Source organism: Anser cygnoides, chromosome Z, assembly GCF_040182565.1.
Source record: "Anser cygnoides isolate HZ-2024a breed goose chromosome Z, Taihu_goose_T2T_genome, whole genome shotgun sequence".
NCBI lineage: Eukaryota > Metazoa > Chordata > Aves > Anseriformes > Anatidae > Anser > Anser cygnoides.
The window spans coordinates 46,425,816-46,453,704 of NC_089912.1; the positions used below are offsets into that span (position 1 = coordinate 46,425,816).

Sequence of the window (27,889 nt, forward strand, 5' to 3'; positions counted from 1 at the left end):
TCTTCTGAGTTGCTTATACTCCTGTACTTTCCCTGAAATAGGAACTAGGAGAAGCTGGAAGGCTCCTTGATCTGGAAACCACAGGTCAAAGAGAAAAAAATAAAATAAAAAGATATGTATATTAAAAAAAAGAGATTACCTGTTCTGGTCAAGACCAATGGTTTTATTAAAGACCCACATGAATTGAGTGAATTTCAAAGTGGGAAGGTTTTTCTACTACCTGAGATGAAGCATTCTGGAAGAAGCCTGTGCCAGATATTTTTGACAACGATTTTCATTTCACAGCGTTTCCAGGGAGGCCTGGCATGTGTCCCTGGGAGGAGCAGAGAACATGTTTGTGTGGGCATTCACAGTCTGTTTCCGGACAGACCACTTCCACACTCTGTGGCTGGGTTGCTGCTCAGGTGGGAAGTGTTTCACTGGAAATTACAACTTCCTGATTTTATTGTGGGCGCTCAGGTCTGCACACACACGGCCTCTGTCTGGCAGAGAAACATGATTGAAGGGATGGAGAAAGTTTATATCTTTGGCTTCTAGGCAAAGCTAAACAAACAACTGTGAATGCAGTGTTACAGAAATACTGTGAATACCACAAAGCGTACAGGTAAATGTCACAGCAGAGGAACCCAGGGCGCTGCCACCGTCCTGGCCCCTACAGGAAAGGAAAGGAAAGGGGACAAAGAGTTTTTGGAAGGTGAATTGTGCAGGAAATGCTGTGTTACCCAGCTAGTTGAGCAAAAAAAACACCTGAGAGTTCCACTGTGTGAACAAATGAATGAGGGATGCAGGCACTATTAAATTGTCTGTGGGAAACTGAAGGGATTGCACTAATTAATACCCAGCAATATCAAAATTAAACTGTGAATGGTTATCCCCAAGGTGCTGCTCCAGTCCCCTTACAATGGAAGGACTGAAAGTTAGATACCTGCATCTTGCATGCACAAAAAATATTGAGTATCATTATGTTTGTTATGAAATGGGCCATGAACCTTTCTCTGCCATTCCCCAAAGCAAGCAGGCGTGTCCTACCCATGAGAGCACAAAGTCTGTTCTTCTGGGTACAAAAGCACGCCTTTAAAACAGAACACATTTGAGAGGGATTATTCAAGAGGTAGACTACGTATGTGGGTAATCTGATATTACAAATAATAATAACAAAAAAGTCTGTCAGCCAAAACCCTTCTCAGACCAGGCATGAACTGTGTGAGGGCTGGAGCGATTGTGCAAGATATCACCACCGAGGCTGTTAGCACGGTTACAGGGAGGCAGTGCCCCTGTCAGTTTAAGGGGAAAGGTTCTAGATACCGCATGGGATTCAGGAATGGTTTTATGACAAGTGTATTAGAGGCTACATGACAGTTATTTAGGGATGCATTTAGGGATCACCGGTTGCAAGAGATATTTTTACCGGGTTTGTGTGCCTTTGCTAGGAGCCTTTTAAAACTGGCGTTGCACGCCGGAATTTGCCAACAATAAGAAAAGTAAAAGCCACGTAACTGAAGCAGCCTGTGCAGGCTGCAGTGCAGACAGCGCATTTTCCACGAGGGCTGAAGAAAAGCCCCGTGTGTGTGTGTGCCCTGCGCCGTTCCCGTGCCCAGCGGTGCGTGCCCGGGTGCAGGTGAGAGCCGCGGGGCGGACGCCAGAGAGGGGAAATTCGGGGTGGCGGCGAGGAGGAAACTTTTCCCCGACGGGGACAGCCCAGAGGCGGAGGTCCCAGAGGAGCGGGGTACCAGAAGGGGCGGCCAGCCCTGCGGGGCAGCAGAGGGGCAGGGCGGGCCGGGGCGGCACAGGGGGTGGGAGCCGCTTTGTCCTCCGCAGACGGGTGCGAGGGGGCACCGCACCGAGCGGCATAAATACCCGGCGGGGGAGGAAAGCGAGGCACAGCCGGGCTCCGCTCGCGGCGCCCGAAAACCGGGACCGCCCCCCCCCGCCTCGGAGCTCGCTCCCACCCAGCGGGTCGCCCCCGGGGGCTGCGGCGCCCCCGTCCCCGACACGACCCGAGCCCCCCCCGCCCCGATCCGGGGCTGGGTCCCGCCGCCGCCCCGCTCGTTCCCCGCCCCGCCGCGCTCCCGCCCCGCCGCCGCCGCCAGCCCCGGCTCCCCCGGCGCCGAAGATGCTGCGGCTCTGCCTCCTCGCCGCGCACGGTAAGCGGCGGCCGGGCGGGGGTCTGGGGGGCGCTGCCCGCGGGGGGGGGGGGGGGGGGGGGGGGCGGGGAGGAGCGGAGCCCGAGCCCCCCCAACCCCCGAGCCGGCCGTGCCGTGACCGGGGCTGGCTTTGTCCCTTTGCAGCTCTGCGGCTGGCGGGGGCCGCCCTGCTCTCGCCCGGGTCGTGCGCCTTTGAGGACAGCGCCTGCGGATACGAGTGGGACTTCGCGCATCTGCCCTGGGCGCTGCACGGCGAAGGTAAGGGCGCCGCCGGCACCCCGGCACGCTGACCTCCCCCTCGGGGCGCTGCCGGCATCCCGCTGCCGGGGCCGGAGCCGAGAAGCCCCCCCGGGGAAGCCCCGGGTCCCCGCTCGCCCCCGTGCGCGCTCCCGCTCGCCCCGTGTCGCCGTGCGCCCCGGGGAGGTGCGCGCCGCCCCGCGCAGGTTCCGCCGCCGCTCTCCGCGGGATGCCTCTGAAACAGCCCTGCCTCGGCTCTCGGTCCCTGTCGGGAATAGGAGGCTTATCAAAGACCAAAAAAAAAACCACCACAAAACAAAACAAAACAAAACACAACACAAAACCCTGCCACCTCCAAACCCCACACATCTGTCAAATTCCTGCTGAGCAGCACTGCTTTTTCCCTAAGTGTATCTTGGGCTCTGCTGTAGAAGTGGGTGCATTTTCAGGGCAAAAGACAACCTGCATGAAGAGTATCTTTACTGTATTAAGGCTTTAATCCACTTTATGGTACCTACAGTTCAATAGGAAACATGCATTACCATTTCAAGTTGTATTAGACTTTATTGAGACTGCCTGCCATTCAAAGGAACAAATTTCAGGTGATATTCAGAATTTCCTTGCAACTGTAGCTCTTACCTGGTAAGTTTTTAGTGTAGGCTCCTACTTTTGACAGAACCAATGTGAGCAAACAAGATAAACAAATATAAACACAATGTTGTTATAACTGGGCATTGTTGTTTTTTTTTTTAATTGCTTTTGATTATTTTATGGCCATAATGTCATACATAAAGTGAAAGTTGCATTCACACAGTAAAAGGAACTATGGGCTTCAAACGTTCCTAAGCTCCAAAGCAAGCACCAAGAATAACGTAGAGGTGAGTACAGGTACCAAAGAGGTTGACACCCTCCATCACTCCTTGTCAGTGCGCCATTCAAAGCAGGATGGTCCAGACTGGTCATTCTACTTGTCACTCAGTTTATAATGAGCTTTTTTTGTGCCTTTTTTTTTTTTTTAAAGTTCCCACATACGCAAAGCAAGTCACCCTAATCATTAGTCATTAGTGTTTGGGAATGCCCAGAGAGTGCCAACTGAGAACAGGCTGTGAAGATGTCTCAATTTCCCGTTAAAATAATTCTTGTCTTCTCATTTATTTAAAGATATGTAGGTTTTCCTGCACTTTTGAGGATACTACTGAAAATTTAGTGCCCATCTCTGCTTTCCCTGCTGTGCCTGTTAACCTCATGCCCGTTCAAGCCACCCGGCTCGGCAGCAGCACCGCTCATGATTAATGGGAAGCCACACGGTCAGGGTACTGGTTCAGCTCCATGGGGCTGTGGGACGCTGGGAGCAGTATCTACAGAGATAAGTGAGCACAGTGTTGTGCCCATTCATGCTACAGTGCTTCAGAAAACAGGGAAATTTTGTCAGAGGTTTGGATCATCAACAGCCGGCATTTTTTGGCCTGCAGAACCGTACTTTGGTTGTTGTAGTTTGCTTCTTGCGTTTGACCATCAGCATACCAGAGGCTAATACTACTGCTAAGCTTCTGTCACTGTAGATCTTGTTTTTCAGAGAGATATAACTGAACTGTCATGCTCTGGGAGGACATGTGGCATACCAGCACTCCTAATCGGTATACTGTCAGTGTTTCCATTATAAACCCTTTTTCTGCAGTCTGATATTTAATCATAGTATGTCATTCCATGCAAACGTTTGGCACACAAAGTGTTATCCTCTTTGGAAATGCATTCACATAACTGTAAATCTAAACGATGCAGATCTATGTGGCAGGTGTGCAAACCAAGTCTCTTTTACTCTTTTACTTAGTAAAATTGTGCTTCTTTTGTAGTGCCAGGCTCTGGTATTTGCAGGTCAGTGTATGTGCGTGTGGCAATCTGCTGGTACAACAGAGGAAGTTGAGGATAGGAGTGGCAGCTTAGCTTTGAATTGTTCCACGTCTCCTCGCATTGCTTCAAAATTGTTTTATAATTTTAAAATATGATTTGGAATATAGTTATATACAGAGCAAATCTCTTCTAGGGATTATCTGACTTGCAGTGTAAATTCTTTCATCTTATAAATCTCTCAGTAGTGTGGTCCTGTGCCAAACTGTCAAGATGATGTAAATATAACTAAAATCCTGCCCAGAAATTTCCACTCCATACTTGAAAGTTTTTTGCCCTGTTGCCAAGGAAGCCAGTATCTTCTGAACAGCCAGGCACAGGTAGGAAGTAGGAGGCTGAATTTTGCTTTTGTTTACAGCTGTGCATTCCCACTAAAACCAGCAGGTTTCTAAGGTTGGACTAGTTTTTTTATAAATATCTCTGGCTTCTCTTTAGTATTCTGGTAGTAATGGGGAAAGAGACCTTTGTTTGTTTAATAGTATAGTTTATATAATTGGAAAGGTTTTTTTTTTTTTTTTTTTTTTAGCTGAAGCTTTGACACCTGTAGTTGACTGACTTTTAAGGGTCCATTTTTGTGTAAGTGAAAAAAGAAAATCAAAACAAAAATGTTCAATGCTAAAATGGATAGCTCTTCTGCTTTACTCAGAACTGCTGAATTGGGCCCTAACAAAGGGGGTGTTTGTAGGATACCAGCTACACAAGAAATGATTAGGACATCTTCCCTTAATATCTGTCCAATGGATCTGTGTTCCTATAAACTTCTGCTTCACTGAAACCCTCTGTAAGCTCATGCTCTCTTCATGTGGCTCTGAATTCAGGAAAAGGGCCTTCAAGTCTGACCACCAAGATACTGTCTTTAGGCGTTAGCTTTTTGAGTCAGTCATCTGCCAACCTCTCCAGTATTCACATTTTAGAATGGTAAAAGTTTTTAGCAGACAATCACTGCGCAAAGGAAAATGTAAAAAATTAGAAATAGCTGAGGATACAGATTTCTTGCAATCTTACCTATGACTGAGAGGCATGCCCAGCTGAGGTCCAGAGCCCAGGCTGGGTAAATATAGCATCATGCTTGTGGCAGCATGTTTCCTAATGTGCTAGTTCTGCTTTCAGTGTACATTGTGGGAAGAATGGGGAAATCCCATGCAAACATGGTGTGCTTCATGAGGGAGGTGTTTGTAGGATACCAGCTACACAAGAAGCATGTGATGTGGCTGCTCTGGAAAAGGGCTGCATCATGTAGAGCATGCATCTGAAACCTGATGAGCAGAAGATGAATGTGTGCAAGTATGATGGATGGAACAATAAACTCTGAAGACTTTACGTCACTTAGTAGCATAGATAAACCAAGATGTCAATGGTCCACTTTAGCTTCAGAGAAGTAGGTATGATCCCATTCTAGAATAAATATTTCTTAATTCATGGGTCCTCTGAACAGGAAGTTTATGTATCAAAAAAAAAATAAATAATAACAATAATAAAAACTATGTATAAGACAGTGAAAAAACTCGTTGGAGTCAATTAAGTGATGAGAAACTTAGAAAGCAGATCTGTATTCATCACCACTGTGCTATTTTAGGACAGCTGGAATACCATGCCACTCACCACAAACATCCATGGGTAAATTTAGAATGAGTTTGTGCCCAGTTATGCTGGGGCACAGAGCTTTGCAGAAGCGTAGTGGCCAGCTTCCACAGACACTTACTTCTGTGTCAGCAGTGGATGTGTCAGAATTAGAGATGAGTTGTGAGGGAAAGACATAGTTAATTTTAATGCATAGTGTAAAGCTTCATGAGGTAGGATCTCATCAAATGATCTTGAGATTTTGTTTAACCAGATCAGGTACTATTTCATAATGCACATGTCTTTTGTAAATGTAATGATCCTCTTTACCAAGCATAAGACTACTTTCTTTTATTGTGCTTTAAAACAAAGATAACATATGTAATAGGCAATAAACCAGAGCAGAGTAGTAAGTAAAGCTGCTTGAAATGGGAGCAGGAAACACGGTCTCCAGCCTGTCCCAGCCATTCTGCAGGGCTGGGCTGGGCCTTTTTTACTTTTGTCCCACCTCTGTCCAGCGCAGAGCAAGCCATAACCTGACTGTAAGAACATCCTGCTCACGGCAATATTGTAAATAAGTTTCATTAGACACAATAACCACGGCACATCACTTTTGTGACTCTGGATGGTCTGTTTATATTTTTACCAAGAATAGCTGTGCAGTATTTTGTGTACCTGTGTCTGTGGGTATGTTTTGTTCTCAATCGTCCTTTATTTTAATGGGGACCATTTTAATAGTGCAAGAATTAATGTGTATTTGGGCTGTCAGCTCAAATTTGCCCTCAGAGGGTTTGTTGTGCTACATCTGTTTGCCTAGATTTAAGCGTTAGGTAAGAAATGTGTCTGTTACCCCTGCAAACTACAGGGAAGAGAGCCTTTTTATCCCAGCAAAGTGCTCTGAAAAGCATGTGATCTTTGTTAAATGTGCCCATGCGCTGCCAGCTGCAGTGGACCTGGAGCTATTTTAGTAGTAGTGTCAGTAGTTTTTGTACAGTTGTCTCCTTATCACCATTGCTCTTCTGTGCAGTGTTGTCAAACAACTTTCACTGTTGATGTATAGTGAGCTATGCGGCACTGAGCTGCTGAGGCTGTGACTGGTAGTTGATATAGCCATAATTCATCTCTTAGGCTCATTGACTGCTCTAAATAACGTGTGTTGCTTTCCTTTTTAAATTCTGGAAGTGTAAATTACTTCAAATCTCATGTTTCCATGGATATATTTTTAATAACATGCACTTCAGAGTTTTAGAATAACATTTTCTCTTTCTGTGGTACTCCAAAGGGGTCCCATCCCTAAAAGAAAAGTTTTCATTCAGAAAAGGGATGTAATAAATTACAACATATTTAAAAATTGCCTGGTTTTCTTCTCCATAAATTATGCCTGCATTTTGCTGCACCAGTCCAAGGCTCTGTTTCTGTGATATACTTTAAATGAGCATCAGTCAGGTAATGGTTTACAGTAAGCAGGTTAGCTAGCAACATCTTGAGCAACAGTGTCAGGAAACTGACACTATCTTTTGGGACGTACTTGTCATTTAGATACACTTTAAAATGGTTTTGAGATGGAAAATAATTTCAAGCGGCAGACCACTCTTCCAGGGCGTCAAGTAACCCAGGCACGAGAGCAGCAGCGTACAGAATCTCTAATCTAAACACGGCACGCATACCATTTAAATAGCTTGCATTCACAGCTGTGCCATATGACTTAAAACTGACCTTTTCTGACCTGAGCTCTGTTATCCTGAATGCCACATCGTTTGGATGTAACACATGGAGTAATGAAACAGGTCATTAGTAGTGGTCCTAGATGTTGCTGCACAGCAAACACAGTTCATGTCTGATATGTGCTACCTCTTGCTCAGCGACAAACCCACTGGCAGATACATTGGCACGTCAGTAGTCTCAGTTTTCTTTACATCTACCTGCAGTACTTTCCTCTACATGGGGCAGTATGAAATGTTAAGGTGTCTCTGTAATATCTCTGCCTTTATGCAATCCTCAGATGAGACAAGTTCACGATAACTGTGTAACTGGGAGTAAAGTAGGGTAATTTAGGGAGACTTGCACCAGCTTGTACCTAGCTGCAGCAGCACCAGGATGGCATACCATATGCTAGCTCACTGGCAAGGTTTTCAGCTGGTGAATCCACCCTGCCATGTGAGCTTGTTGTTTTGGGTCCCCCATTTTTGTAGCCTGGGCATCTCTTCACTGAATGCCACTTTGCAGAGCGGAGAAGCCCGAAGGCCTGGCACATGGTCTGTTTTCCCTTGACCTGATAATTTAAATGTTTGTCTTTATGGCCAAAATAATTGCATTTTGAGTGACAACTCTCCTTTCCAGTCACTGCTGAGGGAAAAAAAAGAGGACACTTTCACATACTTCTGCGACATTCAGACTCTCCCATTCTTCTTATTTCTCCTTTACCTTTGGTGCTGTGTTTCCTGTGCGTTTCACTTTGACTGCTCAGCTGCTATTCTTCTCTTAACAGCTCTCTCTCTCTCTTTTTTTTTTGTCCTATCTCTTGCTCAGTCTGTCAACAGCAGATTAATAGTACTATATATGAGTAGGATTCAGCCTTGTTCCAGCCTCACCCTTGTCTTCAGACATGAATAGGACATTTTGCTCGCCCAGGTATAGCTTCCTGTCCTTGGCTTCTGAGTAATAGCATTTATGTTGGACTATGTCCAAATAAGGGTTATTAGTATGCTTTTTGATCATCTTGTGGAAAAAGATGGCCAAGTGTACTTCACATTCATGGAGGTCTTCATCATCAGCTGGCTGTGCATGAGACTTTTGATAAGTTTTGGCTTTCCATTTTCATGGGAGAACAAACAAATCCTAAGTTGTTATCAGTGAATCACTGCATGAGAGATGAGTTTCAAAGCATTCCTCCTCCTCCACAGGACAGAAATGTCTTCAGAAGTGTATTTTCGCTTACAGCTGTTAGTGATTCAGCACTTAGAGAATCAACGAACTATTTTAGTGTATTTTACACCGAGCTGTGGAGGACAAGAGAGGGAGGACAGCTGTTAAAAAAATCTTGTTTAATGAATATACCTGCAACTGCTGACAATGGGCTAGACTTTAATTAGCTTGGAAACAACTGAAAATAGGTAAAATATACCACTAGAATTTGGAAAAAAAAAGAGAGACAAAAAACTGGATGAGGTCAAAAGAATGTTTAGGAGAGGTGATGTAGGTCAAAGCAACTCTGTCAAAAAATAATTGGCATGCAACCCAGAGGAAAACTGATTCCCTTTGAGTAAGAAGGTTTGTAATTCACTACTAGGATGGGACAACTTGTATGGTTCTCTACCACCAATGCAGCAACATAAACCAGCAGCCAATCCATATAAGACCAGCTCATTCAGACGTTACCTGGGCTAGCTTTAAGTTACAATGCAAGTGTGTGTGTCGGTTGCACAACCTGCCCAGAGAGACCAGTGTCACACCACTGCAGCTTGTGTGTGTAGGCAAGGTGACCATGCCCAGAGTCTGTTCGAGAGGCTGCAGGATCTGGGCTTGTCTCATTTGAACATTGGAGTGTGAGGCATGACTTCCTGCCTGAAGTCACAGCTGCTGTGGCTGACTGATGGGGAAGGATAGAGACCAGTAATAGGAAATTCATCTACCTTTGTGTGTTTTTGTTCTCCATTACTAGCAATATTAGATCTTACTATATTAATTAAATATATTAATAAAATACAATGTCAATTTATTAATATATATATAATAATTATATATATAATATAATATGTTTTAAGAATATTTAAACAATATATTTTCAGCTTCTGTAATAAACTGGATAGGAAATAGAAGGACCTGTGGGTCCTGGTGGACGACACGTTGACCATGAGCCAGCAGTGTGCCCTGGTGGCCAAGGAGGCCAGCGGTATCCTGGGCTGCATTCAGAAGAGTGTTGCCAGCAGGTCATGGGAGGTGATCCTCCCCCACTGCTCAGACCTGGTGAGGCCACAGCTGGAGTATTGTGTCCCGTTCTGGGCTCCCCGGTACAAAAAAGACAGGGATCTCCTGGAGAGAGTCCAGCGGAGGGCCACAAAGATAATACGGAGCCTGGAGCATCTTCCCTATGAGGAAAGGCTACGAGACCTGGGTCTGTTCAGCCTTGAGAAGACTGAGAGGATATCTTATCAATGTTTACAAATATTGTAAGTGTGGGAGACAGAGGGATTTGGCCAACCTCTTTTCAGTGGTTTGTGGGGACAGGACAAGAGGCAATGGCTACAAAATGGATCACAGGAAGTTCCACACCAACATGCGAAAGAACTTCTTCACAGTGAGGGTGATGGAGCACTGGAACAGGCTGCCCAGGGAGGTTGTGGAGTCTCCTTCTCTGGAGATATTCAAGGCCTGTCTGGACACCTGCCTGGACAACCTGTTCTAGGGAACCTGCTTTGGCAGGGGGGTTGGACCTGATGATCTCCTGAGGTCCCCTACAATTCTGAGATTCTGTGAAACTGGATGGATATTGACCTTGTACATATTGTTGAAACTGACAAAATACATGCACAAATCTGTAAAATCATTTGCTGAAAACAGCTAGAAATGTTTTCAGTTTTTTGAAAAAATGTAAGATTTAAACAATTTTAACTAAAGTTTCTTTCTTGCAATTTCAGGCTGCATGCATGGCATGAGTTTTTATATACAGGCAATCAGTGAAACTGCTGACAGGCAGTATAAACCGCTTTGTGGTCATTGAGCTTATTACTCTACATAGGTAATTATCTTGAAAAAGAAGAGGAAAGCCAACCATTTGCCAGTTCATTTTTTGGACAGAAGGGGAAGTATTTTCAGAACTCTCAAATTCCACAATAAATTATGAAGTCAACAAGGGTCAAGATCTGTAGTGAGTGAGGAAAAAAATTTGTACTTGCATGGAAGGATTACCACAGATTTTTCAGAAGCATTTCTACTAGGAACAAAAAAAAACTTGTTCACTTTCTGTATGGTTTAGATTCTGTGCAGAATTGTAACAGAATCATCCTGAAAATGTTCTAATAGTCATATACAGAATGATATTGAGTGGGAAACTTTAAAAACTTGTTGAAAAAATAAGCCAAATGAAGTGACAGTTACTTGTCTTGTTCCCCTTCCTTCTTTCCTTCCTTCCTGCCTTCCTGCCTTCCTGCCTTCCTGCTTTTCTGCCTTCCCTCCTTCCTGCCTTCCCTCCTTCCCTCCTTCCTGCCTTCCTTCCTCCCTTCCTGCCTTCATCCCCCCTTCCTTCCTTCTCGCCTGCCTTCCTGTCTGCCTTCCTTTCTACTTTTCATCCTTTTTTTGCAGTTCTGTAGTATTATATTCTGAGATTTTTCATCCTCAGCCACCATTTGCAAGAGCAGTACAGGCAATGCTATTTGGATGACTGATTAAATCTATCAGACAAGGTCAAACCTTCTCAAGAAGGTCACATCTGAAGAATATATGCTTAAAAATGGATATTTTCCTTTAATCTTTCAGTTTTCATTGTCTTAATATAACTTTGTAACAGTAGTGTAACAGAAGGCCAGATAAAAGGGCAGTGTAGTCATCCATGTAACTTCATACAATGCTTTGATTGCTTTGAAGCCTCTGTATCATTTGAACATATTTTATTACTCTCATTTAAGAGAGTGATCATCATTTGCCCTGTATCTCCCCATGGTTCCAGTCAGCCAAAGATTCAAGTCTGATTATTATAGCTCTTTCTTGAATGATAATAAAGCCAAAGATTCCTAAAATATTATGTAACAATATAGTGCATGCCACCTTAAAAATGCTCTTTGATAAACAGATTATTTCTCCCTAGACTATATAGCTGTTCCTGCAACACATTTTCTTTTGGCAGACATGGCTCAAGGTCAGCTTATTAGACAACTCCTGTAATTTGGGTAATTGTGTTGGTGTACTTTGGAAGCTGTTTCAAATAGATGTATTCTCTGATAAAGTGTGAGCTGCATGTTGCTAACATGTTGGTCTGTTCTGAAAAGCTTACAAGTCCTAGTATGAAAAGATCCATGAATCATAGTAATTAGATTTCCATTTGAAATCAAAGTCTTTTAGAAAACACAGACTTCCCAGTTTTTAATTAGCAAACAGTTAAAATACTTAAAGAGAATCTATTATGACTGCAGGTGTTTCTTCACATTTGCTGGACCTGAAACAATATTTCGTATTAAAAGTGTTGGAAGAGCTTCAGAAAAGGGCAGATTACATCTGTTGTACAGAAACCCATAGTGAGATGTAGTTTTCAAAGGAAGTCATTCTCCACCGATTCTTAATTTTTTGCTGTTACATCACAACAATTGACCAAAACTGATTTGAGGGTATGACTGCTGCCTTGTCTAGCACTCAGGTTGGACAGAGGTCAAAGCAAACTTCTGTGTGACAACGGTGTCACAGTGTGAATGATATCATATTCAGTTTTGAAGGAGATGTATTTGTGGTAAAAAGTCATGTCTAGAAGGCAAGGAGGCCAGACAGTCCTCCTACTCGCTCTATGAATAAGCAGGGTATTTCATTGTTTTCTGATAATAACTCTAAAGATCATGTTTTAATACACTGCATCTAAGAACAAAATTTAGATTAACTATGTAAACACTTCAATAAAGCTCTAAGTGCTTCAAAAAGCTTTTAAGAGCACTTAGTCATGATGAACACTTAGTCATCTCTACATCAGATGTAGAGATGGATAAACTAAACTTTCCAGTGTCACTCTCTGATTCACTAGTAGATCTTGCAATGAGAATGTGTCTTCTTTCATAGGCCCATTTTACAGTTGCTGAGCTGTTTATCTTCCAGCCTGGAACATGTAGAGTTTTTGTTGTTGTTTTTGTTGTTTTTTGTTTTATTTTCATTTCAGTAGCTATCATGAGCATGATTTGAGAAACCCACTGAATAAGGTTGTTGTCAGCAGGCAGGATGAATACTGTTTGGAATAGGGGGCTGTGAAATATGGAAAGGATGCCATTGGGATTTTATGGCTCTCTCTTCACTCCTGAGGTAGATGATGAGGTTGGTGCCTGGCTATGAGAATCCAGGCTAGTCTCATATTCATATAGATAGCCATAAAACAAAGTCACTACTGAGTTAAAATCTTCATGGGTATTGGGAGCTCTGGGAAGTCCTTTGGGAACATATTTCATGTTTTTTTTGTGCTGTGATAAACTGAAGTACTCTAATTATTTTCCAGTGTGTTGCAGAGAAGTCATCAGTTCTTCTGGGCATAATCTGAGAATAGCAGGGTGGAAGGAAACCGTAGACCCAGGAGCTATAACAGGAGGAACACAAACTCTTCATTGCATGGGATGGGGTTAAGATATGTTTGAGAAATATTGTGGAAAGTCTGAGTGGACAATAGATATTTTTCTCTGTTTATGTGGCTATTGTGCCATACCACTAAACCTCACAGGAATCTCCTCCCCTCAGGAGAGAGAATGTGCCTGAGCCTGTCAGATTTAAAACCCATGAGTTCTGCCTTATTTTTTCCTTTCTTTATATATGTATATATTGTAAAAGAATGATAAGGTTTGTGGCATATTTTCTTTGGAAATCAATAATGCTGACTTTCTCGGGGAGTTATAAATAACATTCTGACTTTTCCCTGACTCTGTTTCCTGTTTCAGATGTTGGCAGATCTTGGATGGCACAGCTTTATTGCTATGACTGGGTATAACATCATCCCAGCCAGAAAACTTTGGCTAGCATTTGGATTTTTGAGCTGCTGTTGATATGCTTTTTCTGTTTCAGAAATATCTTGGTTTGCTGAAGTTCAGATACGTACTGTAGAGAATATGCATAAATACAGAGTTGGGTGCTAAGGGCTAATCTAGAAAATCTGAATGGAGGAAAATACAATAGGAAAAGACAGCAGGAAAATCTGCTTCATTTTCTGTTAAAGAAATGTACCCTCTCATAAGGGAGGGTAGAAATAATCATTGTGTTCTGTATTTAAAACTCTCTCTGAGGCAACAGAGATTACTATTATTGTTTTTAGTGCTGTTGATATTTGCAAGACTATATTCTTAGAGGTGTAGTTGCTTTAGGGATATAGTTGAATCACCATCCTTGGAGGTATTCAAAAGATATATAGATGTAGTGCTTAGGGACATGGTTTAGTGGTAGACTTGGCAGTGCTAGGTTAAAGGTTGGACTTGATCTTAGAGGTCTTTTTCCAACCTGAATGATTTCTGTGATTCAATAATTCTATATTACGGGGAAAGCAACAAGAGCTGCAGCCAAGGTGTGGGGGATGTAGAAGTAGATCTGCCTTGTGGCATGGCTGCTCGTTCACTGGATGTGTGCCGCAGGTGAACAGTAGAAACGGCCAAAGGCATACTTCACAACTGTTTTCAAAGTGGAGAAAAATGATTTCTGTCTTGGTGTACTAAGGCACTTTAGTTGTAACCAGTTTAGAAATATGAAGTCCCAGCTTCTTTTGATGATGAATTAACTGGAAACTTAGCTGCTGAGGCTGTGGCATTCTATGCAATGAGAAACTGAAGAACAGGGAAAGAGGGCTTCCAGTCTTAATTTGAAACTTTTTGAATACTTTTAGCACATACTGCATATTTTTGCACCTGGAAGTTCTCTGGTTTTTATTTTTTTGTTTTGTCGCTGTTGTTGTTTGACTTTAAGTATCTTCACAGTTCTTCACAGAGGAGTTCTTCACAGAGAAGCCGATGAAGTATGGGTTGGGTGATGAGCAGACAGTAAGGTGGATTGAAAACTGGCTGAATGGCCAAGCTCAGAGGGTGGTGGTCAGTGGCACAATGTCCATCTGGAGGCCAGTAACTAGAGCTATAGCTGAGGGATCAATACTGCGACTAACTCTATTGGCTTCATTAATGATCTAGATGATGAGTTAGAGTGCACCCTCAACAAGTGTGCTGGTGACACAAAACTGGGAGCAGTGGCTGATATGTGAGAGGGTTGTGATACCTTCCACAGGGACCTCAACAGTCTGGAGAAATGGGCTGACAAGAATCTCATGAGGTTCCATAAGGGGAACTTCATGCACATGCGGAGGAACAACCCCAGGCACCAGTGCATGTCACTACTGACAAGCTGGAAGACAACTTTGCAGAAAAGAGCCTGGGGATCCTGCTGTATCAAGTTGGCCATGAGCCAGCAGTGTGTTCTTGTGGCAAAAAAAGCCAGTGGTATTTTGGGCAGCATTAGGAGGAACGCTGCCAGGATGTTGAGGGAAATAATCTCCTCAGCACTGGTGAGGCCATGGCTGGAGTACTGCACCCAGTTCTGGGCTCCCCACCACAAGAGAGACATGGACATACTGGAGAGACTCCAATGATGGGCCACAAAGTTGATGAAGGTACTGGAGCATCTCTCGTATGAGGAAAGGCTGAGAGATACGCGACTGTTCAGCCTGGAGAAGTGAAGGCTCAGGGCAGACCTTTTTAGTGTATAGAAATACATGAAGGGAGACTGCCTAGAAGACGGAGCCAGGTACTTTCTAGTGGTGCCCATGGACAGCACACAATGGACATAAACTGAAACATGCGCTTTCATGTCAACATCAGGAAACACTTTACTATGCAGGTGACTGAGGACTGGAACAGGTTTCCCAGAGAGACTGCATTTTCCCTCCTTGGAGATCTTCAAAAGCCACCTGGACATGGTCCTGGGCAACAGAGATCCCTGCCAGCCTTTATCATTCTGTGACTCTGTGGTATCTTCACTTTTTCAAGTGAAAGATAAGAAAAGCCCATCTGTAGTCATGTTTTGTGTGCAGAGAACTCCATACACATCAGGGAATGTGAGAATTTCTGGTACTTTTAAAGGTAAGAATTAAACAGAGTATATGTACATGTGTATAAAGTCTGCAACCTCATTTGAGAGAGAGAATTAAAGTTCTTTCCAGGTACCCTGTTGGATAAGAGATCTCTCAATTGTTACTAACAGGATGTGGATAATTTTTTCCTTATTGGTATTTTTCAGGATTGATTATCATGTAGCTGAGTTTCTCTAATGCATGACTGCAAGATTTCATGGGAAACAGATAAGCTAAATGCAGCATTCTGCTGCATTTTGCAGAAGGGTCTGTTCTTCATCATTTCCTACTTTTTAGTAATTTCCATTTGAAGACTTCTTGGTCTTTGTTGTGTACTCTTTTAGACATAGTTGTTATGCTGAGGAAGGTTTAGCAAAATACTTCTGTTGCATATAATCGGCCTTTGTAGATCTTTCTGCAAATGAAACACCTTGACTGAAAGTGCCATCTCATAGCTGTTTAGTAAAAGTGAGCTGAGTTCATTTAAGGACACATGACAGAAAAAATCAGAATTCAGACCATATGACTGAGAGCACAGTCCAAACGCTTCTTAAACTCCGACAGGCTTGGTGCTGGCACTACGTCCCTGGACATTAATTGGCATCTATGTTTAGTGGATACAGCAGGGAGGCAGATGAATGGGTGGGTAGGAGCTATGGGTTGCTCCCAGCAGATGAGCATAGGTTCAAGCAAGTGATGAAGCAGATGTAGCTGTCTGTGCTGTCTGTCTTGCATCTGCTCTGGAAATAGAGGCCTTTATTTTCCTTGGCCATCTATCCCCAAGCTAATTTGCATTATCAGTATTTATTTATTATCATTATTTATCACTGTTTTTGCTCTTAGCGAGTCTGTTCTTTTCTCCTTCCCCCACATGCCGGATGCCAAGCATACAGAAAGTATATTTCCTGCCTTAAACATGTACACACTTATGTCAAGCAGTCACAAAAATTTTAAATTTTTAAGTAGGGACTCAAACCAGAAAACCAGAGGGGCTTAAAGACAAAAGCCTCAAGCCGTGCTTCACTAACTTAGTGTCCTAGAGACTGAGACATCCATTTCATCCAAGAAAAACCATAGCTGAGTGCCCAAGCGTCAGGTGGTAGGCAGTTTTGTTCTGCATGATTACAGCAGAAAAAGAGTGGAAATTTGTACCAGAGCTGGGATAATGCTGGGAAATTTATCTCTTGCCTCTACTTTACACTAAGTGTCATTGGGGACCCCATGTGTAGTACTGCATTCAGCTCTGAGGCCCCAGCATAAGAAAGACATAGACTTGTTGGAGTGGGTGGGCCATGAGGATGATCAAGGGGCTGGAGCACCTCTCCTGTGAAGACAGGCTAAAGGAGTTGGGGTTGTTCAGCCTGGAGAAGAGAAGGCTCCAGTGATAATGAAGACGTTCTTTACTGTGAGGGTGGTGAGGCGGTGGAACAGGTTGCCCAGAGAAGCTGTGGATGCCCCATCCCTGGAGGTGTTCAAGGCCAGGCTGGGTGGAGCTTTGGGCAACTTGGTCTGGTGGGAGGTGTCCTTGCCCATGGCAGGGGATTGGAACTGGGTGGTCTTTAACGTCCCTTCCTACCCAAACTGTTCTATGACTCTGTGACTCTATGATTTTCTATTCTAGAGCCCTGTAATTTGGTGCTCTCCTTAAGAATTCAGTGGGGAAGATATTCAAAACAGGCAGCAAGAAAATGTGGAGCTTTTAGTACTGCTCAGGCTTTGGGACATGGCTTGGGCAACAATATAATTCTATTGCTGTGAACAAATTTGAGCCCACCCAGTAAGCAGAAGATTTATGGTTACAGTCTTCCTAAGTGTAAAACTCATCTCTGGTTGTTTAAATTCCTAAGTCTTCATAAGGGGAGGAAAAGGGTGCCTTGAGTGCTAGTGTGCATACACATACACAAATGCAAAGTGGGAATACAAGCATCTAGGTTCACAGATTTTTAAAGTATACTTAACATAGCAACAATAAATATATTCAAGAAAAAAACAGTTCACTTGATCTTTATCCACTAGAGATATGTCTTGGAGACAAGAAAAGGTCCAGGGCATATAAAATGATAAACTCTGTCAGTGTGAGGAATGTCTAATTACAGGTCTGTGTCAGTATACTGGCTTGCATCTGAATGTGCAGTTGCATATTCATCATCGCAGTACTTACTGTTAGAAATCCAGTTATTAATGTCTTCATATGCATCCTTGAAAACTTATATATAACTGTATGAAAGCTTCATTTTAAGCTGTTGCTTTAGTATTTCAAGTAGGATGACTTGTAACATACGAAATATGCATACATATAGCTATAGCGAGGCAATGCTGATGTAAGCTTTTGCTTTGTATAAGATTAGTTGATGTTTAGTAACATGCAGCAGGAGTTTAAATGCATGAATCTTAACTAGATCCTATTTAGTCATTGCTTTGAATTTTAATTCTTGTGAGGCCTTTTGCAGAGGGATTTCTTTCCTAGCCAATAATATCCTTGTGTACTTAAGTGGAAACATGAGAGGATTTATATCAATACCAGATTGTTCTCTAAATATAGCCACTTCTACTGCTTATTTTAAACTAAGTGTCAAACTGGAGAGTTATTAGGGCAGTAACTGTAGTTTGTTTGAAAAAGAAGAGAGAACTTTGCACAGCAAAGTTGTCATATATGGAAATAAGATGAGTGGTATGTGTAGCTTGGACCACCACATGTAGGTAAGAAGCAAAGAGTTGCAATCAGTGTTTGTTTTTGTATGAAAACACACTCACGAATTTGGAGTAGACTTCACAGCTGATGGGTGTTGAAGCCAAAAATAGTTAAAATGATCAATCGCCCTTAACTAGCAGAGGAATCCCAATAATCTCCTCCTGTGCTGGGTCAGCTAGATCTTCTGATAGCCTTTCCAGACTTGTTTAGTTTTTGTGTTATTTCTTTATGATGGATCATTTTGAATTTTCTGTTAGTTATTCAGTGCTGTGCCATTAGTCAACTCGCAAGTTAATCCACTATTCTTGAGAGAAATTTCCTACTTGTAAGAGAGGGAGAAAGTGCAAGACAAAGGAAGAGCTTAAGCTGTGGAAGCCCAGAGCAGTGGAAGTTTCAGACTAAGTCCATGGTTTGAAAATATTCAAATTGTTCTATGGAAAGAAAACAAAACTAAATCTTTGAAACTTGATGGAAAATGGTATTGCTGCCTGCTGGACAACTGCACTAGATGAAGTTCCCTCTTGAGGCCTTTCCTAATTTGGTGCTTGTACCATCCTAGTTTGTACAGCATCTGTATGACCCATATTGAACAAGAAACTCCCTGAGAGGGGAAGGTGGTCATCTGAATGGTGCTTATAATAATGCTTTTCTCTAGGCTGATGGAAGAAGGCAGCCTGTCAGATCTTCTGCAAAGATATACTTGCAAGCTGTACCTGTATGGTGGGTCTGGGTGAAGTCAGTTCTCCCTGTACATTTTACTGGTGATTCTACTCACGTGTTGCTGAGGGGGTTATGTGATGTATATGGGAAACCTGCTGTAGGGTTTCCATTAGTGCTCCTATGGTCACTGTTATCCGTTGGGCTACCTGAAAGCCACAAGAAATACAGCCCTGCAGGGGCACTGATGAGGGTCTAGAGCGACAGGCATTGTCCCAAGTCTTGAATGTGTTAGATGTTTAGATTATAGTAAATACATTGAGAGGGACGCTGAAGAAGAAGTTCAGGTCAAATAGGAATTGGTATCCACCATGAAGTTTTTAAACTTAATCTACAGCCATGGCTCTGCTTTACAATTCCTTTAGCTCCTTCAACATTTTGTGGATGTGAGTTGCCAAAGGACAAAACTTAAAATTTTACCAGAAAGTTGAGAGAATTTTATAAGCTATGAAATGTCAAGTCCAGTCCAGTTGCATCTGCTGCCCACCATCTTTAGTTTATAATATAGCCTGGTGTCTGCAAGCACACAGAGCCAAAGAGCAATAATCTGAGGGCAGGGAGAGGATGGATCCACTCTGTGACATCTTCTGCAACCATCAGAAATGAGCTTGAAATGGGATGTTGAACTCCAGACCGCTATTCTGGAGTTAAGTATGTGAACTCATTCCCTGGTCAAATTGATGACATAAGTATTACTCCTAATAGCTGACCTTGTGGTTGTTTACAGTGGCCACACATATTTTGAGTTTTTAACTAGCATTAATTAAATTAATTGATTTTGAAATGCCGACTGTAGTGAAGTACTCTATATTAATTGCTATTTTCCCCTGCTCTAGCAGCTTACTGTGCAACTAAGTTTATAGTTAACATCAAAGATTGTACTCAATATCTGACAATTTTCAGAGGTTAACTAAGGCTGGCTAGTTATGAATATCATAATAAATGTTTAACTTACCTTGAATAGCCTCTGAATTTTATGTTTTTGTACTCAGTTATGCCACCTTTTTTCTTTCACAGCTGGCACAGAAGTGCAGTAAAACAGGTCTGTCTGATAAGTACAGCTTGGTTGAAGTGGAAATCGCTTTGTGTTTGTTTACATACTTCGTTACTCAGATTATTGTCTGTTTGCATGGTTTGTTGCCCGGGTTTCCGTGTGTTGCTGCCAACAATTGTAATTTTACGGCAGCGCTTGTGCCAATGCACAATATACAAACTGATATCAAAGTTTTGGCTTTCCTGGAGCAGAGAGTATACTTCACCTTTTCAATTAATGTTTATTAAAAGGCCATCCTGATGATGAGTTCTAGTGGCTATCTCTGCCTGAGCTGTTGTGGAAGGGCATTCAGAAAGGTGAGGTTTGATTTTATTTGAAAATTCAAGCGATGGAATCTTCTTCATCATTGCTTCTACAAGAGAAATAAATGATAATAGTAAGCAACCAGTGTCAAAGTGTGCCCGGTTTGGTTAATCTCAAGTGATGTAGCCAGAAACTCAATCTTGCACTCCCAAAAGGCGGGCTATTATCTTTTAAAAAGTGCTCCATATTTGTTTTTCAATAAGGAGGATTTTCTAAACTATTTTATTGTCCCTTTTTTTTTTTTTCCTGAAAAGAAAGGATATACATTTCAGAGGGAAAATGTGCCTAGAAGAAACAGGAAATTTAGATGTGAAGAATTTTCTGTCTCCTGGGGATTCAGCAAACCAGTAAAGAAGGTAATTGCCCTGATGGGAGAAGCTGCATTTGTGCAGATCACACCAGCAACAGCAAACTCTCTCACTGTCTTCTGTAGTTGTGTGCCTACTGGGGAGTGCCATCATCAGTTGTGGCAACCACGAGAATTAGTCAGCAGGGAATGCATGTCTGCCTCAGATCCTGCACTGAAGGACTCCTTTCCTGTCCATACGGGATTGCCAGCAGCTTCTTGTGACACATTTCCTCCATGCCAAAGAAAAAGTGCTAAATGCCAAGAGATCTATACAGAGGTGCAGAGCATTTTGTTAGCTGCCTGCCTTCCATCTGCCACTGACCTGCATATTTGCAGACCTCTTTGCCATATATTATTTTCTTATGGCACCCAGTGGCAGGCGGACACAGCTTAATGCAAGAGGTAATTTAGCTTGTGCTAATAGTTCCTATCCAGTGGTCCATCAGCAGTCCCTTGGGCAGTGATAAACAAAACTTTGAGTTGATACCTTTACCTTTCTGCTCTTGTAACTGATACAGAAATTAAGCCCTCGTATATTACTGAGGTACTTACGCAGGGAGATACAAAGAAGTACCTACATGTTTATTCTGTCATGACATAGCTGTGTGGATGCTAAGTTACACAGTTAGATTTGTTTTCAGTGAGGCACTGCGAGTTTAATTCTCTCCTAACTGGGTTTCACGTGGCACAGAGATGTAGAGGAGGAAGGCAGGTTTAATATTCCTTGTATGCTTCCCCTGTTGGAACCAGTCTGCATTTTCCTGAGAACAGCTGGAAAGCAGAGCCATTTTCCTCCCCAGAGGGTTGCAAGGACAACCATGGGTATTCCTTGAGGCCAGTTTCCTGACTGTTAATAGTCCTATACTTTGCTTTTCTCTGATACAAAGAGTCTGAGCCATAACAAGGAAACAATTCCTTTATTTGCAAAATGTAAAGGTATTGCAAACTCTAATTCCTTTTTTTTTTCTTTTTTTCAAGCAGATTTTTAAAATCCTATGAAAATAAATTTCTGTGGAAAAGAAAGTAGAACACTTTTAAAAGCAAGGAAATAGCCATGTATATGAATAGCCCTGCTTGTATGTGTGTGTGTGTTGCATGCTGTATCCATTGCTCTCTAAAACATTTTGTACATTTTTTCCTTCTTAAAAATCTAGTGTGCACTACAGAAAAGTTAGTTAACTATTTACATAATGTACCTTATTCATTTCCCCCCTTCATTAACACTTTTTAACTGAAAAAAAAAGTGCGTATTTGCAGTAGTCTTATGAAATAACATCTACCTAAATTCTGAATGTGAAGAGTTTTGGCCCTAGATCGCTGCCATATACTAGGTCAGCTTAGATCAGCCTCTTGGTAGTGTTAGAGACCAGACTTTGAAGGCTGGTGTGTGAGACCTTGTGTTTTCCTCTTTCAGAACACTCCAGTTATACGAATTCTGGCTCAGTACTTGGGGTTACTTCAGTATCACACATTGAAAAGTTGTCTTTTTTTTTTTCCAAGTTCCCAACAGCCATAAATATTTTCCTTGTTTTCCAAGATAAAACTTGGCAAGCAGCTGTTCTTGTGGCCTAGTTTAATCTGAGTTTTTGAGGTTTGGAGAAGGAGCAGAAAAAGTGGGAATTTCACCCCCACTGTGCTGTGGAAATGGTCTTTTCTCTTGCTCCACAGTAAAGAAAGAGTCTGGGCACAGTGTAAGGAAGTTGATAACATGTTGACAAATATTTCTTGTATGTGAGTTGTGGAGCAGCTGTCAATGTTATTTGGGTTTATAGCTTGGAACAGTGACTGGAAAAGACAATTCCACACCTTCACTTTTGAGAGATGGCCTGCAGCAGGGTTTTCCGTATATGTGAAGTTGAACCTGAAATGAAAATTATGGAGTTAGTCTCATCACTTGTTAACATTTAATAATTAGTAAATTGCCTCCATAATCCCCAAGATTCCCATTGATACTTCTTAGGCAAGCACAGCTTCAAAATTCTACAATAAACAATGAGCTTTCTCTGCAGGCAGCACAAGTTTCCGACTCTGCAGGGCAACAGGCAAAATCTCTTTCCCTTTTGGGATCAGCTGCTGGGACAGTTTGAGACTTGAAAATCTGTTTCTTGACATCAGAAACAAAGGAGTGAGTCACTGTCAGTGACCAGCCAGACACACTAGAGCTCCAGCCGGCGTTGTCAAGAGCAGAAAGCAATGTATTGGAGCACTCGCATGTGCCAGATGCTAGCTCTTGGCTTCATTTTCCCCCAAAATGTATTCTGTTTGCATAAAATACTTTTCCAGTACAGAATTCACTGTTCCTGGGGAGATCGTAAAAAATACAGAAAATGTGTTGGGACTGGTGATGAATGTGTTTATTTGCATTTGCTTATGAACTTTTCTAACACCTTCAAATATTCCAATATTCTCCTTGTCTCAAGTGACTTCTGAACTACATTTTATGGCAAATACAACACTCAGAAATTGGCTTTCTTAGTAAAACTAGACTATGGGCTGCTTTTAAAAAGACCACACAAAGTTTGGCACATAGAGCAAAATAATTTCTGTAGAGTTTATTATATACACGGTTTATTTTGATTTAGAATGTGTACAGAGCACATGCTGCTAAGTTGAGCAGAGACTCATCTGTTGATACAGTTGATACCACAACCAGCTCAGCAAGTCTTCCGAACTAAAAAGTGGCCGAGACTGGGAGGGCACAGGCAGAAGTATCTAAATAAGCTTGTTTTGCACTTAATTCTTTCTCAGGTGTCCATCTGTGACCACAGTCAGGTTCTACCAGGGTGGGTGGATGCAGGGTTGGATCTGTGGGAGCCAGTCAGGGTTCTTTTATTATGTTTTGAGCTATAAATCAGGTGCACACATGCAAGAGAACTTTTCCCTGTGAGTGGTGCTCAGTGTCTAGTGAGGTTTGGTAGCCTAGGTGCACCAAGGTAGGGTCACCTGAATAGTGTTTTATGGATCACCTCAACTTCACTAATCTGTGTGACCGCCCTAGGATACTTAAGGTGTCGAGTAGGTAGAATGAGGCCTAATAGCTTTAATTGTCTGCTAGAGGAAAATAAAATTCTAACGAGGACCCATATACTCCAATACTTTGGAAAGTTTTGCCAAACTTTTACTCACTTTTGCTGCAAAATAAGATTCAGTGAGGCTATCCTGAAGGAAATGGTGTTGTGAACTGGCAGGACCAGACTGATTTTTTTCCAATGACCAGTATATCTCTCAAGTGTTATTTCTGTCTTGATAAATGTGTATTACAGCTCAAATGACATATGCTAAATACCCTTGCAAACAAGTGCCTCAGAATAATTAATACTGGCTATTCATGGAATGAAGTTGCAGTAAGCATGTGCTAAAATTCATCAAAAGTTTCATCATTTCACTTCCAAAGTCATCTAGAAAGAAAGGGAAATATTTGGGGCCTCTGTCAAGAATAAAGCCTGAGCATCTGTGATGACAGGTGCCCCTGGGCAGCTGGGGGAGCGTGAGAAGGGACTGGTGGAAAGAATTCACTTCTTGGTCATCACCGAGTGAGAGGAAGCACAGGGGCCACCATGACATGACAAATGTGTGAGGAGTGGAGGGGGTCAGACAGATGGCAGGGTCCTGTGCGGATTCTGCATGATCACTGGTGGCCTGAGAGGACTTCAGATATCAGGTGATTCACTCAGTTGGATGCAGTCCCAATGAAGAATTTGATTAGCTGTTTTAATTAAAATACAAAGCACAAGAAACAAAAAAATGTAGCAAACCCTTATTGGCTAGGGTCAGTAATTAGATACCTTGTGGAAAGCAAAACACTGGCTCTGTTTTCTTAATCTCCTAAATTCCTGAACATTCATTGGCATCCATTTTCTTCCTGTTCCCTTCATACTGGAGTTTACACAAGGAAGTTTCTTTTGATTTTGATACCAACTGATGCTTATGAATGTGATTCTGGATAATCCAAAAGTCTCACTGGGAGCCAAAACTCTCTGACTGAGTCTCCTTCTAGTGGTACTGGAACCACAGAGGCAAAAGGGAGGGAGTCATAGTGCACCAGCCCCTGCCACAGAGGACCACACCATCCTGGAAAATGTTCTGGGATCCTCTGAATTTTGAGACCAACAGGGAATTTATAAATGTACTATTGTCTATAATCCCTGTAAAATTTGGAAAGTCATTCTGGGGTTCATAAATGCATCCAAGTTTCTGGAAAAAAAACATGGCAAGCTTTCAGTCATGCCTTTTGATGTGTAGTGTTTCGTATTTTTAAAGCCATTCCCTTAACAAAAAGGAATAGAGAGTAATAATTGAAGAGGAAAAAACAAACAAACATACATACAAACAAACAAACAAAACCAAAACAAACTCAAAACCAAACCAAACCAACCAAACAAACAAAAAAAAACCAACAACCAACCAACCAAAAAAAACCAAAACCAACCAAAGATTGCAGTAGCACTGACAGGTTGAATTCCAGTCTTCCTGGGCTATTAAATCCACCTCTAGCTTAATTTTCCCAGTTTTAACAGTTTCTGTTTCAGGGTACTCAGCTAGAAGCCATTGCTCAAGTTCTTGGAAAGGAGCTCCCTTGCAGGAGCAGGATTGTGACCAGAACCCCCATGCACTATATTTGAATGAAAAATATATTGTTAAACATCTCTGGACATAGGGGATTTGATACCCAATGAATGTAATTGTACAGCAGGTTATAGTTAAAGTTCAAATGGCAAATGTGTATTTCAGGATTAACTGTACAACTAGTTTCCATTTATGTAAAATGTGCGTGTGCTCTAGGGATCACAGTTATCTAACCTGAAGCTATTTTGATAATCCCTTGAAAACTCTCGTTCTCTGATTTTGTGGATTTTGGCTCAGTCAGTCTGTACACATTCACAAACATCCTCAACTGCAACCAGCTGACTGCCAGACAGGATTTGTGTACAGGACTGTAGGAATAGATGCATCCCTGGTAAACTGAAGCCCCAGATATTGATCTTTGAAGTGGATAACCACTGGATGCAGTTTTGCAGAGCTTCAGGAAGTATTAGCAGTGGTCCTGGTGTTTGTTATGTTCAAGGTCAATAGATATGTTCCTTGGCTGCAGGTTTTGTGGTTGCAGATGCTGAATCTTCACTGTTATATGCTCCCAGTCCAGGATGAGTCTTGCTGAGACAGAAAATGAGTCACTGAGGCTGCTTTCTCACTTAGAGTGGATTACTCGAGAGTAGCCATTGAGTAAACATGGCAGCAACTAAGGGGCTGCCAACAATAAACAAGTCAGGAGCCAGTGACTGTCAGCAGCTTTTCAAAAGTGATGGTGTAGCTAGGCTGGCTTGCTTGGGCACCCTTCTACCAGTTTACTGTTAGCACCCATCGGGATCTGATTAGCATACCTTTAGGCAGTTCCTGTAGCCAGCTATTTCAAGGCCTGGATCTAGATACAAACCTGGTCTGTTAGTAGTACTGTTTGTGTGTTTTGATGTGAGAGCAATGATCACTCCACTAGGAGCCTGCCAGTTGTCCTAATGATCCTGGAATACACAAGAACTATAAAAACACTAAGCTTACAGAAAGCAGGAAACTGAACTCACAGGAGTTCAACTTTTGAAGCCAGTGAGACCAAACAAATATTTCAAATATTTCAAAACTAAATAATATTTCAGTCTTTGCAAAAGCAAGCGCCTGGGTGAACATCAGAGTAAATGTAATTTGTCTAGGCCGAGCACATTTACAACTTCTCTTGGAGGTACAAGGCTGTGGGCAAAGGTTACATTTTATTAGTTGATCTGATGTAGCTGGGAGAAACAGGCAAGTATTTAGGCAGATGAGCTATTTTTTGGGGTAATGTAGTAGGCCAAGTGATTTGGCAGATGCTGAGAGCGCAGATCTGTGCAGTAGAAAAGCTTTGCTTTTATAATCTCTTACTGAGCGCACCCCTGTGGTTTGCAGACACACTCCAGGAGGCTGCCGGATGGGTTTTTTCCTTTCCCCAGGGGCAGTGATGTGACGTGGCCTGGCCTGGGACCCCACTGCTCACCCTGACCCCACAATATCCAAGCCAGCCTGGGCAGGCCCTGCTCTGCTCTCTGACAGGCTCCAGCCCCGAGGCTTGCTCGTCCTCTCTCTTCCTGGGCCACTGCTGTCGTCCTGTTGCTTGCCCTGTGGGCTATGAGCCAACAGCTTGGTCTGGGCTGCAAATCTGATGGCTTTTCCTTCAAAAAGGAGCCACTGCAGCGTGGACTGGGGGTCAGTCAGTTGGCTGTGGGCAGTGCTTAACACAGAGCAGAGCTAGTGATATGCCATGGGCACACCCCAAAGCATCCATGGCACACATCAACAACGTAAATAAGCAGCATAACTCAAGGGAATACTGTAGGAGCAAGATTTCATCCTCTTTTTCTGAAGGAAGGCAGCACCGCACTACGCTCTGCCAGAAGAAACAGCTGGGCTAAAGGAGCTGTTGCAGCGCTTTCCTCTGTGTTTGATCCTGGGGAAACATGATGGATGAAAGGGGCGGAACTCGTAATGAGGGAGATGAGCGCTGTCAGCAAACACATGCCTGATGATTTCTGCTTTACCTGGTTCTTATCTCTGATATTACCTATGGAACAATGGAAACCGGTTTAGGGTGCCAAAGAATAAAGGAAAGGCTTTTCTAAAATAATTCTTTACAGTTTGGAAATTCACAGCAGAGTATCTTGTACCTAAATCTTACTTGTGTTCTGCTCAAGTGTACCAGCTAATAAGAATCACACAGCTCTTTTGAAAGAGCTGTTGCAAGTAAAGGCAGAAATACTAGACTATAATCTGGGACTCTTTATGTCAGCAGTTAAAGAGGTGTCAAAATGATATAACGTACAATGTGAAAGGGAGATGTGAGCGGTTTGAACAATTGCTCACTGGAATTGGTGGATTGTTCACAAGACTACATGGTTGTGTTTGGAACAAGCAGAAAGAATACTTAAAGTGTATAAGCGTCTGTGAGGTCACTGTGAGAGAAAACAAGCCTACATGGTTGTGCTTGGAACAAACAGAAAATCTGGTGTAATTGGTACATGATGTCAGGATCTTGGGACTCGAAGAGGGAGGGTGAGGAGACAACCCATCTGTGGCCAAAAACTCTTGCAGTTAAAGCATCCCCAGTGAGACTACT

The 27,889-nt window shown here is 42.6% G+C and overlaps 1 protein-coding gene across 2 annotated transcripts in view; it reads left to right on the forward strand.

The window, feature by feature from the left end:
* Positions 1 to 1,625: 1,625 nt before the first annotated feature.
* MAMDC2 (MAM domain containing 2) overlaps positions 1,626 to 27,889 on the forward strand; it is a 64,895-nt gene continuing 38,631 nt past the window's right edge. Inside the window, exons 1-2 of one of the 2 annotated variants that reach the window (XM_066988525.1) lie at positions 1,626 to 2,144; positions 2,289 to 2,402. In XM_066988525.1, coding sequence (XP_066844626.1) covers positions 2,114 to 2,144; positions 2,289 to 2,402 — 145 coding nt within the window. In that variant the 5' untranslated portion in view covers positions 1,626 to 2,113. The remainder of the gene's footprint in view (positions 2,145 to 2,288; positions 2,403 to 27,889) is intronic. The other variant, XM_066988524.1, reaches the window with a different exon arrangement.